The sequence below is a fragment of the Cherax quadricarinatus genome, chromosome 79, assembly GCF_038502225.1.
Source record: "Cherax quadricarinatus isolate ZL_2023a chromosome 79, ASM3850222v1, whole genome shotgun sequence".
Taxonomy (NCBI): domain Eukaryota; kingdom Metazoa; phylum Arthropoda; class Malacostraca; order Decapoda; family Parastacidae; genus Cherax; species Cherax quadricarinatus.
The window spans coordinates 16,155,445-16,171,265 of NC_091370.1; the positions used below are offsets into that span (position 1 = coordinate 16,155,445).

Below are 15,821 nucleotides of genomic sequence, written 5' to 3' on the forward strand. Positions count from 1 at the left end.
TCTTTGAGCTTCATCTGCATTGCAAAACCTTTAAAATTATTTTTATGTTATTGTTCAAAAAACAAAAATCTAAACCCATATGGTTCATTCATGTGTGCTTACTTCTTTTGCCATATAATATTTATAGTTTATAGAACATTCAGTGGTTGTATTTTCCATATTATGTTTATCATTTAAAATTTACCTTTTAGGAATTAGTATGCCTCTTTAGCTCTTTGAAGAGCAATAAGTGATGCTTATTTTTTAATTTAATGGCTAATTCCTGCCAAGGCAGGGCAACTCAAGAGTAGAAAATACATTCACCATCATTCATTTAAACACCATCTTTCCAGAAATATGCTCACGTCACAATCAGATTGCCCTCCAACTGTAACATTCCCTCCCTCTTTCAGAGTCCAGACACTGCCCTTCCCACCTCCAGGACTCAAGTCCAGCTTACTTTTTTCCCTAAATCTCTTTCATAACAGCTACCTTGCTCACACTCCACCAGTATGTCCATTCACTCCTATTTAACATGCTCAGACAAACCTGCTGCATGCTCAATTCCCTAATTAACTAGTTATGCAAAACTTTATAGTTTTGTTCAGAGAAACAACTTTTCCATAGCAGACTAGAATACAGCATGTGAAAAATTTCTGATTATGAAACAACATATTATACAGATTTTAGTACTCTTCAGGTCAATTTTCAGTCATATTTTAGTACACATATAACCGTGGGAAGCGGTTAGCCGAACTTGAGTCCTGAAGAAGGGAAGTACAATTCCTGCACTTTAAAGGAGGGGTTTGGGATATTTGCTGTTTGGAGTGACATCTCAGCTGTCATATCTGCACACCTCTGCAAAGTCAGTGATTATGTGTGAATGATGGTGAAAGTGTTTCTTATTTTTTTTTAGGTCACCCTGCCTCAGTGGGAGGGGGCCAACGTGTTGAAAAATAAATATCCGTGGGAAGTACAGTGCCTGCGCTCTAAAGGAGAGGGTGGAGATATGCTGCAGTTTTTGAACTGTAATGTTAGCATGCCACTCACAAGACAGTGAAGGAGTGAGTGCTGATAAAAGTGTTTCTTCTTTTTTGGGCACCCTGCCTCGATGGGAAACATCTGGTGTAAAAAATAAAAAATATTTGTCTTCCTTCATTTGTTCTTCTTATTCTCATGTGTTATTAAATATTTACTTTAATTTTGGATTTCTACTACAAAGAATTTGACATTACCTTCAATTTTGAATTTTAATTTCAATGACATTTATAGATCTTAAACAATAGTAATATTTCACCACTCTTATTCTGACTGTCCATTCTCCATACAATTACCAAGTATTGTAAGTTCTCCTGAATATTACATCATTTAGTGTATGTTCCTCCATTACTATTTTCATGGGGAAGCAATGAACCCATATGAGCCATACAAGGGCTGCACATTTTCCCAGTTCACTGTCAATATCTATTGTGGCATTATCCACCTTATGCCATAACTGTACTACTCTTATAGTAAAGAAGTGTTTGTGATGTCTCTATGATGATTAGATGTGCATATCTTTGAAATACCTTTGAAGAGTTTCCAGAGTTTCACTACTCTCGGAGCCCAGCCATGGGCCAGGCTCATCTGGTGCTGCCTGGTCAACCAGGCTGTTGCTGCTGAAGGCCCACTGCCCCATATAACCATCACAGCCTGGATGATCTGGCAGTTTATATTTTTCTTGTTTAGGAACCTACCCTGTTATTCTTTATGCTCTAGTATATATCAGCCTGTTAGGAATTCTTCCATTCAATACTCTGACCCCTAACTAAACAAATACAGTGTATATGTCAAGCTCTGTGGTCAGGCAGAAATGAAGGGGCTTTCTTATAGCAGTGTTCAAAGAGTTCATCACTCTCCTGCCTAGCTCTTACAAGAGATCAGCTCTTGTCACCTGGAAGCCTCAACCCTTAGATGGGAAGAGCAAAAAATGGCATAGAGGGCAAAATTGTCTTACTACAATATTAAGGAACACATGATTCTCTATGACAGCTTTTGACAAGTAATTTCTCTTTCCACATGTTATGTAAATTCCTAAGCTTATGCACTAATACTAATGATATGTTTCACTTGCTTAAAATATTGAAGAGATACCTAAAAAAATAAAGTACCCTCACTATTAATGCTAAGACATGCAGCATAGAGGATAAAGTAAAATATAGGTACAAGCTAGCAATGTGCAAAGGTACAGTCTCCACGAAAAAAATTGTTGGTGGGCAATGCAAAAACAAAGTTTCTCACCAATCGTTTACCAGTCGGAAAGGATTAAAATTGTAACAAATGACTAGATACTGACATTTTGTACAATTTAAGTTCCTTAATAAAGATCCATAAAGGGTTTGTGTATTTTATGCCTCCATTTCCAAACCTTTTTTTTTTTTTTTTTTAGCATTTTTTTTTGTGGAGACCAAAGAGTAGTTAAAACTTTCTTTGTTGTCTCACCATCACCTAATACATTAAAATTTCTACATAAAATAAAAAAAAACAGCTAAAAGTACTTCTCTCACTCTTACAAAATATAATGGTTCTTGTTTTAAAAAAGAAACTGAGAAATATATACATACTATGAAAGCAATATTGATTAACAAATAATTTACCATGTGATGAGATGCCATAAACATTCTCAATAATAATTCAGAATTTTTTTTTAATACCTATTAGTATGGGACAGTTAAGATATTAACATTAGCTTGAAAAGTGGAATGACTGTTAATAATAAATATTATTTGCTAGGGTTTGAATGAGAAATGTGGCATGTGGAATGATCAGTTTAAAAATACAAAAAAAAAAAAAAAAAAAAAAAAAAAAAAAAATAAAAAAAAAAAAAAAAAACTGGAGTTTACATGAGAATACTACAAGCTGGGATATCGATATTTGCAAAATAACAGCTGTGAAGAAATAGTGAAATTCCAAGTGCTTTCATAATTTCTCACATTATCAAGGGCCTTGATAATATGAGAAATCACAAAAAAGCTTGGAATTTTACCATTTTTTCCACAGTGGTTATTTTGCATATTGTGATATCACCTGTGTACTGTGATCTTATTGCACACTATATATTTATATTTATGTGAAGTGCTAAAGTCATGTAGGTAACTGAGGGCAAGGAGTGGCAGAGGCTCAATCCTCTACCTACTAATCACGAAAGAAACTACTCTCACAGCCAGGCTTTTCCCTAAAGACATGTCAAAAACTGCAGAATCAAGGAAATGTCTGCAGTGCGCTGCAAGACAAAGCTCATATAAATATGCATACTATTCAACATTTGTCTTACAAAACATGTCATAAACCGTGCATTAAATTCAAAATATTTTCACTGAAAGCAATTCTTTGTCTGCAATAATTTCTTGAATATCAAATTAAAATAATTATAAGTTCAGCAATTTAAAAACAAAGCCAAAAAATATATTGCACAAGGCATCCTTAATATTAAACGCTTCCACATCATTTATAATTATTATTATGTTTGAAAATAAATGCCAACCCACGTGGGTTGTATAACGCAGCATTTATAAATGAGAAAAAAAATATGAAATTCTTATTTAGCCATATCATCAGGGTAATATATGTATATATAGATATATATATATATTCATAAAAATATAATTTCTTGTTAAATATTTCCTGATGAGTCAATATATAACATAGTGTATATCTTAGCCTAATACCACAGTAGAACTGTCTGGTCCCAATATGCTGCACATTTTCTTTACAAGCCAAACTCAGCCAAGAGTGTTCAGAGATGAGTAATTGGTTAAAATGACTAGAAGAAAATAAATCATGTCACTCACATGGTCAGGTATAAATGTAGCAAAGTATTCAGATATGGTCTGATATCAGGAGTAAGTCTTATTCACCACCTGATGCAAAGCTTACAACACAAAGCTTTCTTTGTTTTTCAGTAATTAGTATATTTATACAAAAAAAAAAAAAAAGCTAAACGTGTGTAAGTCATACAGCACTGTTGCTGATCCAGAAATTGTTAGTGTTGCTTACCAACTATTAAGTACTGTACAATAGTTTCCAAACCTTTAATGCTAGACTGGCAATCCCCCAGAAAAATATTAATTTGGAAAATGAGGCAAACTCTGGATTATATTTTCAATAATTATGAACTTATAATCCTACTAAAATCATAAATTTTACATTATTGTTTGTCTCCTAGTTTCCTTGCACTGACCTCTAATAGTCACAACTTTTATTTTTTTTTTTTACCACATGAACTCTCTCCTGCCAATGTAGTGACCCCCCTCCCCCTCCCCTCAAAAAAAAGAAAGCAGCACATTAACTTTTCATTCAATAGCTGTCTTGCCAAAATATGTGTACACCTGACAGGACAGCTACTGAATGAATGATAGTAAACGCACAGTGATACCTCATATATCCGGCCTGCCATTATCCGAACCTCGCCGATATCTGAAGAGGCCCTGGGAATGGGCAAAATTCTAAAATTATTACCAAAACATCCAAACAGCTGTTTGGATATGGCGGAAGGCTGAATCAAACTTGGCAAGCACTTTAGTGTACTGGTTGGGCACTAGGAACCATGCTCTTCGCCTTCCTTTTAGCAATACTACAGCTGTGTTTTGTCCTAGCTATCTTGTGTATGGCACCAAAGAGGGCCAGGAATGTGCTTACACTAGAAAAAAAAGAGGGAAATATTGTTGCATGTGGATGCAGGTTGGTTCAAGGCTGGGGGAAAAACTACAGAAGACGACGTGCAGGACTGGCTAGTGTGATGAAGATATTAAGGGTGTGCAATCTCTGATAGATGCAGAGATTGCAGAATCAGTGTTGGACCTGGAACATTCCAATGCCTCCAAGACCCAAAACTTCAGCAGCAAGGGCAGGTGTCAAAACACTTTTGAGTATTTGGAGCATCCACTATCCACAGCCCATTTGAAAAAATACAGGCCTGTGGTCCATGAAATCCAGGAGGCTGTTATTTGAGCGCAGAGTGTCTAGTCCCACTGCCAGACGACATTGGATTCGTTTTTTAAACCTACAACGCCGTCGCCAATGGCGATATGACGGGGTACGGATGGCGATATGACTCTGCAGATGTGAATTTTTCCCCCCTCACATATCCAGAAACTCCGTGTTTCCAAACCAGTCTCAGCTCATGTAGTTCAGATATGAGAGGTATCACTGTATTTCCTTTTTCTGAGTTATCGTACTTTAGTAGGAGAAATCCGATGTGGCTAAAACACAAGGAGGCATGGCTAGAAATTATTCAGCCAAAATTTTGATATTTATGCATCAATAATTACTAAGAAAGTTATTTATGATGAGTAAAAATTTGTTTTAAATATTAGGGGCACAGTGTATTAAGAAATGTAGTGTGCTATATATGCAGCATCAAAGCAAAAGTGCTCCTTTGAACAAGCGATCACCAAATGTTAGCATTCTGCAACCTAAAGGAAGTGAAACCAGAATTAAAAAGGTGGGAAATACAAGAGATTGATACCCAGGGAAAGTTGGGGTGTGAGCAAGGTAACATTTTATGAAGGGATTCAGGGAAACCTGTTAACCAGACCCGAGACCTGGGGGTGGGAAGTGTACAGTGACTGCACACTTAATGGAGGGGTTAGAGATATTTTCTGTTTGGAGGGACATCTGAACTGTTGTATCTGTGCACCTCTGGCAAGACTGTGATAGTGTGAATGATGCTGAAAGTCACCCTACCTCAGTGGGAGACAGTGTGTTAGAAAAAAAAATTCTGGCACGAGAACAATGGAATCCTTAATTCAGTAAACAATCCACCCAGGAAATTATGAAGTTTTTCCAACCAGAAGTGCAGAAGCAATAGAAAAATTTGTACCTCTGCAGGGAAAATAAATGAGATGCTTAGAGAACCCATAATTCAATTAATCAATGTAGGGAAGAGAACTAAAAACAACAGAGAAATGAAAAAGTGCAGAGTAAACCTGATGCTGAAGAAGAGTAATTAGCAGCTCTTAGAATTTCTCAGGAAATGGGAAAAAGAAAAAAGGGCCTATGAGTTACCAGCAACAGATAGTAAACTAGCAAATTACAAAATTCATAACGTAAATACAAATGTAAACATGATGCATTTTAGAAAGAGGATCTCTACTTTTTGCATTAACACCAAAGCATGGAAAAATAAAAAGCAGATCTGAAGAAACATTAATATAGCAAAGCTAGATAAATTAAATGCAAAAATATGAAAGTACAGTAAATAATTTTCTATGAGAGTGCAACCCTATGTGAGCATTAAATATAGAACCCTTATATCAAACCATTAGTAACATTAACAAATGGTGAATAAGACTTACTCCTCTACTGCAGACCCATCAAAGCTTAAGATATGGCTAACTAACAATAGCTAATCATTAGCATATTTTTTTTGGTATTACTGATGTACTGTACAGATACAGAAACTGGAGAAAAATATATCCTAAAAGACACTTTCTTATAAATAATCTTCTCAAAGAAAAATAAATGTTGTACATAAGATAATATTAGAATATTACACATGTATGATAGATAGCAGCTAACCACAAAGCTGTACATTATTCAATATACATCAATATCAGTGCAAATAGAGGCCTGGAAGGGATGTAAAAGCCACTTCCAGGCTAAGTGCAGGACTGGACAGACTCGTTACTAAATGTCGCTTGAACATGGACACAAGATGAACTTTTTAATCCACATTAACATCATGCATCACTTTGTAATTATTTCAGACATATAATATATGTAATTAGTTAAAAAGCTAGGATTTTAAGGATACTAAATAAACATCAATCTTTGGAATTTGAACCTGTTCCAGCTTTCTTAATTTAAGAGAACCTCGTCACATGCTATTCAGAAGTGCAGCATTAAGCTAAGACTGTAGGGGGAGTCAACCCTTCTTATCATTGGGTTGTAAGTGTAGCTCAAGACGGGCATTTAAACCTTCACATCAGTTAGTTGTAAGTTTAGTTTAGGGTGGGAGATACAATGAGAATTAAACCTTCACATTACTGTAGTTGGTACTTGCCAATGATGTAAACTTCTTACCCAGTCCCAAACAAGATACAATATTGATATGTATCGAGGCTTTTATAGGCTTACACTTAAATACACTACTGCATTACTACTGTTTATGAATGTAATACAGCATCCCATGCATTAATCATTAACACTATTGGTACTTTCCTCTAATCTTCCTTACCATGGATGATTCTCAAACTGGTAACTGGTGTTCATGATTTAACTGAATTTCTTTTTATACAATAACACATATTTACAAATATTGCTGACTTTTCTAATTGAAAAGTAGAGTTGAAGTTCATCTTATGTCCCTGGATAAAAGGCAACGACAGTGACAAAAAAAAATGACAACACCCACAACTTGTACTGGACCCTACTAAGCCCAGACGTTGGTGCAGTGGGAACTTGGTGCTCCCTAGACATTCACCAGACCCAATAAGGTCTAGGTAATGGTGCAGAGGGTTATACATGCTGTGCAATACAAGAAAAAAGACGAGAGCTCACCCGTTGAGCTAAAGGTCAATGACCTGGAGACTTTTTTTTTTTCCTTTTTTTCCCCCTTTTTGTCAGCTGCAGCAAATATAACTACTGTATATCCCCAGTGCTGCTACAAAAAGATGCTGTTCCAAGATTCAGCTCCATTCCTGAAATCCACTAGGTGCAGCTTGGAAGGTTCTCATCTGATTCTGATTATTGTGGATAATTGACACCCTGCCTCGGTGAGACAGCCAGTGTGTTAAAAAAAAAATTGTACAGTGCATTCTGTACCACCTTATGCACTTTTACAGTATAGTGATACTAGGATTAGTATCATGAACAATGACCGATGTAAAGTGAAAAATCACTTGGACAAAAATAAAAATCACAGGTATGAAAAATCTGTCTTGCTTGCGCTTCATATTTTTGTCCAAATGGTGCATCACTTTCTACTTATTGATACATTTTTAGATACCAGTGTATAGATTCCTGTCTTAAAAACTAACTCAAGTTGTATAAAAATCTGAATACATCAAAACTATCAGTTCACAAAACATAAAACATACTTCTGTTTTACAATACACAGAGAGACAAACTTTCAATCAATTCTTTAACAACCACATCATATATATTCTTTGGAACAGAACAACAAGCATTCAACATGAAAACTTTGTATAAACCATATGCAATGCACACTGTACAGTACATGTATATATTTATTGCAATGGGATAAATTATAGAGCCACTCACTATGTGTGTACATATGTGGGTGTACGCTTATGTGTGAATGTGCGTTTGAGTGTGTCTCAAAGTTTGGTGATTGGCGGTAGTACATTATAAGTTGTTAATATGCTGATGCTTGGTATTATACCAACTTTCTGAATGAAAATGAATATCCAGCTATGGCAATATTATCAATGCCCTGAGGTTATAGTTATAATCCTAATAGTTTACATTAAGAAAAATAATTAAATTTATATCTCTTAAGAAAGAGAATACATATATAAAACTAATTTTCACGAATTTTCTAATCACCCAATGACATGCAGACACTTTGCAATGACACTGCATTCCATTTCTTAGTGAAAATAAAACAGCAGCATATTTTGTTGCCAAGGTACTATATAACAAAAGTAAATAAAAGCACTCTAGTTTTTCTGAAGAAATTATTCAGATTCACACACTTAAAACTCAGTGTCAAATATACAACACTAATTATACATACAGAACTCCCAGTAATGTGCAGAGAACATTGAAAACTCAGAGTGGATGAAAAGTAGAATAAGTTAACTAAGGAGAGTGGCAAAGACTTCCTTCATTCACAGCTTCAAGAGAAGGTATGAGAACTTGAGAGGCTGGAGTCCAGTAACCGCTGGGGTGACTTGAGAAATCATAATAACACAATTGCAAACAAACCACATTAAGGGTGAGATTAGAACCCATGGTGAGTGAGCCGTACCCAGGCCATGGTTTCTAGCCCCACCTGTACTGTGGTTTAATTTTTTTTCAGGGATGATGTCTTAATCCTTTCAAGACAGCTGAGTGAAATTTTTATAACTGAGACAAAAGGACATATTTAGGGAAGAAGTATAAGAGGACAGTGTATCAGCCCACTGAGACATTCTTCTGTGCACATCACTGAGAATTCCTAATCTTGGTCAAACCCTTTTAGCTATTAGCATCATCCTCATTCATACTAGAATAACAGACATGCATCCACATTCAGTGCATCCACCTCCACATTACAAAAAATATATTAGATTTCATTTGTGTACTGATGCTAACCCTTGTTGTTCACCCACAGTCCTGATGATGGTTTGCATCCAAACAAATTTTTCTTTAAAGAGCTGCAGGCAAGACTAAGGCATAATAATCAGCAGTCAAACCTGCATCACATAGTACATTTTGAAATTTTAATTTTTTTTTTTTTTTTTAACCATTACCATATGGGTATTTAAGTCTCAATATTAGTTGCAAATAATGGTGATTCATTTACAAATTGCAAACTATGAATACAAGAATTTCATTGCTACATACTGTTTTACTTGGATACCAATTAGAATAATGTACCTAATTTTGTAGCTCTCTACATGGTTTTTAATGTAACTTTCTATGTAACATTTATTATATCATTATTAATATTATTATAATTATATTAACAAGAAAATGCTAAGCTTTTTTGAGTCATACAACACAGAATGCCAACCTTAAATATATACCTCAAGTGACCTGTCATCTCAAATGTGGGTGATCACATGGTGTTAGCGACTAGTTGGAAAACATTGCAGTCAATTTACTCAATGTTGGGATAATAAATAACATTAAAACAACAGCGGAAATGAAACTACTTTCAAAAGTAATTCCCTTTGACTCACAAAAGCCAGTTAAAAAAAAGTTATCGTCTGGTGAGAATTATTAAATGTGAGTTGAACCAATTTGTGTGAAATTATCCGACTGCGTATGTTGTGATAGTTAACCTATCTTCTCTTGCATTTTATCATAGAAAAATTAACAACAATGATACAATTTGTGTTGCTATACTAAATTTGATTATTGTAAGTCAAATATAATTCCCAATGACCCAGACTGAGCCAGAGCACTGTCAAGTCACTTACATTTGTCATTTTGTATTTGTCATTTACTATTAAAGAAAATAAGGAAACAATAAGTAAAATACTCTCCCACATCAGTAACAAACACTGCAACATGGTGGGCATTCATCAATGATATTATCATAAAATTAGAGTAAAATATATAATCACCATAAAATTGTACTATAATTACAAAATATACAAAAATCAGTCTATGTGATGATTGTACATTTGCACTGGAAACCACTGGAGTCACACCTCCCATACCAGCCCCACTTTACTGCAAAATGTGCATTAAGAGGTTGGCCATCCAAAGTTACGTCCCATCATCTCATAGAACTGCTCATTAAAAGGGGCAAAAAACTTACGTAGCCGAGACATTACTGCAGGATCAACGTGAGGGTGTGGTCGACCCTTGGCATCTGTTAAGCATTTTTGGAAGGTTTCATTTCTCATACAATAAAAACCTTTGGTCTCATTGAAGTAGAAATTATCAGGTTTTATATGAAGAGGAAGTCTCAAAAACTGCTGCACCTGCAATAAAATAGCAACAAGTTGATTGACTGCAATATACTACCATGCATGTACAAGTGATAAGATTTTTTTTAACATGTCAGCCATTTCCCACCAAGGAAGGGTGACTCAAAAAGAAAAAACTTTCATCATCATTCAACACTTTCACCATCACTCATAGTGATAAGATATGAAGACATAAAAAATACTAAAATTCAGGTCAAATGAGAATTTTTTTTTTTCAAAAAAAAAAAAAAAAAAAAAAAAAATGAGAATAATGTTAAATATTCAAACTACCTAATTTCAAAATATCTTTATTTTTCTTCCTGGTTATCCATTACAGAAACAGAGATAATCAACCGCTTGCTTCTGGCAATTTAGTTAGATTAAATAATAGATATTACGATGGGAAGAATTTTGATTTGCTTTTCCCAAGAAGTTAGCATGACAAGTTACAAGTTTCTGAAACTGATCTGAGAAACACACAGGAAAGTAGGGAAAATGCATACGAATTTAAGTAAGACTTAGTAAGATTATCCTGATATCCTCTTATTTAAGAGACAGAAACTACTTGGTCAGAAATGTGGAACACAGGTAAGAGAGATCTGTATATTTTTGCCTTAGTCAGAGACCCTCTTCAGCAGACAGAGGATCTTGGACTGAGGACAAAATGTACAGATCTCTCTCTAACTTGTGTTTCAAATTTCTGTCAGAGCAGTTTCGAGCTTCTCATTGATTTGTGTTCATAATGATTAAATCAAAGCACATTTAACAAGCTTCCACGTTATAATCCTTAACATTACTGTAGTACAGTACAGGAAGTTTCCCTACTTACAAACTCCCAAGTTACAAACATCTGCACTTGTAATGGGATACTCAGAAACTTATTAAAGCCTTACAACCACTAAGCTGAAGTACACACATGAAATTTAATCATCTTTTGTACTAATATCACGTACATAAACTCATTTTGAGCTGGAAAAAAGAAATGAATCTTATTTGCAAGCTGAAGACATCCTGTACCTCCCTATCATTTGTCTACTAAGGGCAAGTGGATTCGAAATCTTCCTCTGCAAATGATGGGTGTCATATAAGAACACCAAACTAAGTGAAGGTACTAACCTTATCAATTTCAGTAAATGGATCAGATACAAGATTATCACCATCAATGATATGTATTTGCTCACGGGGAAATTCTCTCAGCCATCTCAGGACATGTACAGCATACTGGCTTATCTGTATTGCTTTGAATCTGCAAGAAGTTACTGTATTAATTATACACTTTTGAGTGTATGTGTATATGTATGTATCTATGTGTGTATGTATGCATTTGTGTGTGTATGCATGTATCTATGTACAGTGGACCCTCAACCAGCGATATTAATCCGTTCCTGAGAGCTCATCGTTAATCGAAATAATCGTTAGTCAAGTTAATTTTCCCCATAAGAAATAATGGAAATCAAATTAATCCGTGCAAGACACCCCAAAGTATTGAAAAAAAAATTTTACCACATGAAATATTAATTTTAATACACACAAACTGAAGAAGACATGCACAGTTACATGACCTTACCTTTATTGAAGATCTGGTGATGATTGATGGGATGGGAGGTGGGGAGACCGTTGATCTTCTTAGTGTTTAGAAGGGGAATCCCCTTCCATTAGCACTTGAGGTAGCAAGTCTTTTTCTGGGGTTACTTCCCTTGTTCTTTTAATGCCACTAGGACCAGCTTCAGAGTCACTGGACTTCTGTCGCACAACATATTTGTCCATAGATACCTGTACCTCTCGTTCCTTTATGACTTTCCTAAAGTGGTTCACAACATTGTCAGTGTACAGGTTGCCAACATGGCTTGCAGTAGCTGTGTCAGGGTGATTTTCATCAAAAAAGGTTTGCACTTCAAGCCACTTTGCACACATTTCCTTAATCTTAGAAGTAGGCAACTTCTTCAATTTCTCTATCCCCTCCTCTGAAGCAGTTTCCTCAGGTCTGCCCTCTTGCTGTTCAAGATGATCTAGCAGCTCATCAGTGGTTAGTTCTTCATTGTCCTCCTCCACCAGCTCTTCCACATCCTCCCCACTAACCTCCAACCCCAAGGACTTCCCCAATGCCACAATGGATTCCTCAACTGGCATAGAATTCTCAGGGTTAGCCTCAAACCCTTCACAATCCCTTTTGTCTACACATTCTGGCCACAGTTTTTTCCAAGCAGATTTCAAGGTCCTCTTAGTCACTTCCTCCCAAGCCTTACCTATAATGTTTACACAATTGAGGATGGTAAAATGATCTTTCCAAAACTCTCTTAGAGTCAGTTGAGTTTCTGAGGTCACTACAAAGCACCTTTCAAACAAAGCTTTTGTGTACAGTTTCTTGAAGTTGGAAATGACCTGCTGGTCCATGGGCTGCAGGAGAGGAGTGGTATTAGGAGGCAAAAACTTCACCTTAATGAAGCTCATGTCCCTAGAAAGTCGCTCTGCCAAGTCTGAAGGATGACCAGGAGCATTGTCTAATACCAGGAGGCACTTAAGGTCTAATTTCTTTTCAATTAGGTAATTTTTCACAGTAGGGGGGAAATGCATGGTGTAACCAGTCATAGAAAAAGTCCCTAGTGACCCATGCCTTACTGTTTGCCCTCCACAGCACATTGTTTTTCCTGAACACTGGGAGTTTCAGAGTGATACACCAATAAAGGCTTCACTTTGCAATCACCACTAGCATTGGCACACATCAACAGAGTAAGCCTGTCTTTCATAGGCTTATGTCCTGGGAGTGCCTTTTCCTCCTGAGTAATGTACGTCCTGCTTGGCATTTTCTTCCAAAACAGGCCTGTTTCGTCACAATTAAACACTTGTTCAGGTTTCAGTCCTTCACTGTCTATGTACTCCTTGAATTCCTGCACATATTTTTCAGCCGCTTTGTGGTCCGAACTGGCAGCCTCACCATGCCTTATCACACTATGAATGCCACTACGCTTCTTAAATCTCTCAAACCAACCTTTGCTGGCCTTAAATTCACTCACATCACTAGTTGCTGGCATTTTTTTAATTAAATCGTCATGCAACTTCCTAGCTTTTTCACATATGATCGCTTGAGAGATGCTATCTCCTGCTATCTGTTTCTTGTTTATCCACACCAATAAGAGTCTCTCAACATCTTCTACCGCTTGCGATCTCAGTTTCCAAAACATAGTTGCACCTTTGGCAAGAACAGCTTCCTTGATTGCCGTTTTCCTGCCCACAATAGTAGCGATGGTTGATTGGGGTTTATTATACAACCTGACCAGCTCAGAGACACGCACTCCACTTTCATACTTAGCAATGATCTCTTTCTTCATCTCCATAGTAATTCTCACCCTTTTTGCTGTAGGGTTGGCACTAGAAGCTTTCTTGGGGCCCATGGTGACTTATTTTGCAGGTGCAATCACTACAAATGCTGTGATAATAGGAAATGTTCCAGTTGTATTTTTGGAAGCGACCGCGGTGGCTGGCTTGTAAACACTGGCACCCACGGGACAAGTGAGGCGAGCTCAGGCCAAAGTGGACGTGTCTCGTACGGAACGAATAGCGCTGGTTGGGTTTTTAAGCGCTAGTCGAGGCAAAATTTCTGCGTTAAAATGTATCGCTAGTCAGATTTATCATAATCGATGCCATCGCTGGTTGAGGGTCCACTGTATTTGTGTATGTGTATGTATAATATCATGCATTTGTATATGTTATTCGTGATTTCAATCATCAGTTATATACAGAGCTATATACAGCACAATAATGTGAAAAAATTATGTTGTAGCATAGTGTTACCATTAATACAGGAGGGCCCCTTTTACACCACTTCACTTTACGGCATTTCGCTAAAGCAGCTGTTTTCAATTACAGTAGAACTCCCACATCCACAGATTCGATTTCCATGGTTTACCATGGCTTGAAAATAACCCTTAATTTTGTTTAATAATGACCCCAAAGCACAAAAGTCGTGATGGTGGCAGTTCTTGAAAACCTAAAAAAGCCATGAAGTGTTTCCCATCAGTGAAAAAATGCTAATTCTCAACTTACTGTGCATAATTTATTAATTATCCTTTATCACTGGTATGTATGTTTTGGGTATCCACATATATCCCCCGTGGATACGGGGGTACTACTGTATACCCAATCTTTATTTTTTCAGACTTCCTACACCATTCACTATAAGCCAAAGATGAAAATATTTTTAGTTAAGTAATGTGTGTACTGTATATGCATTTTTTAGGCCTAACCCTATTGCTCACTTAATATATGATAGTGTAAACATATTATCAGGCTTTCATATGCATTGGAAAGGGAAAAAATGCAGTTTCACTTTACAGCAACCTTCACTTTACAGTGGTAACCCAGAACCTAACCTGCTGTACAAGTGGGCCCTACCTGTAATTACATATTGCATGTATTGTGGCTAAGATGGTGTAGTTGTCATGCCAAATAGGTAAAACTGGTCAATTAACAATAACTCACTTAAAATTAAGTCCTTTCTAAAATTTTCTCTTAAACGTTTAAAGATATATTTTTTCCATTTAAGTTATGTAAAAACTAATAATTTTGTACCGAAAGAACCTTAGAAAACTTACCTACCATTATTATAGCAAGTGCAATTTAATTTAGCCTAATCCAACTAAATATATTTTAGATAAGTTTGCAGTAATTTAACAATAAACAAACACAATGAAATATATATTTTTCATTAAGTTCAGAATGATTTTTGTGAAATTACTGCATACACAAATTTTCGCTTGCCTTATTCGGCAAGAAGAGCGTTGCTATTTAGGCCAAAATCACAAGTTTTACCTATTCGGCACGACACAGTCATGGTCATACAGCAGTAATGCCACCGGTTCATTCCTTAAGGGCACTGCTTATACTGCTCCAAATTTAGGTATCTTCACTATCAAGCCTTCCATGTTTTTATATACAGTATTATACACTACTGCACTTTGGTCATCAAGTCACAGAAACTAAATTATAATACCAACCCATCATTAATTTCACCGTCAGGTGTTAGAACTTTCTTGTGAAATGGGGCGACCTGTTTTCCTTTCCGCATTTTGGCCTCCATTATTTGGGCATAATCGGACAGGACTCGCATTGCCGGCTCCCGAACGATCAACAAGAGTTTAATGGTCTCGTTCATGGCGCGTATTCTCGCTGGTGCCTCACGAGAGATGAAGTACGACGGAGTCTTTTCTATTGTAACCTGCC

General features: G+C 36.2%; 1 protein-coding gene across 4 annotated transcripts in view; it reads right to left on the reverse strand.

The window, feature by feature from the left end:
- Positions 1-15,821, reverse strand: part of LOC128702667 (heparan sulfate glucosamine 3-O-sulfotransferase 5) — a 51,072-nt gene that overhangs the window by 23,767 nt on the left and 11,484 nt on the right. For 3 of the 4 annotated variants that reach the window (XM_053797030.2, XM_053797027.2, XM_053797026.2), the window contains exons 4-6: positions 15,596-15,816; positions 11,718-11,847; positions 2,797-10,616 (exon numbers count right to left, since the gene is read on the reverse strand). In XM_053797030.2, the coding sequence (XP_053653005.1) occupies positions 10,377-10,616; positions 11,718-11,847; positions 15,596-15,816 (591 nt within the window). In that variant the 3' untranslated portion in view covers positions 2,797-10,376. Of the gene's footprint in view, positions 1-2,796; positions 10,617-11,717; positions 11,848-15,595; positions 15,817-15,821 lie in introns of those variants that run through there. The other variant, XM_053797028.2, reaches the window with a different exon arrangement.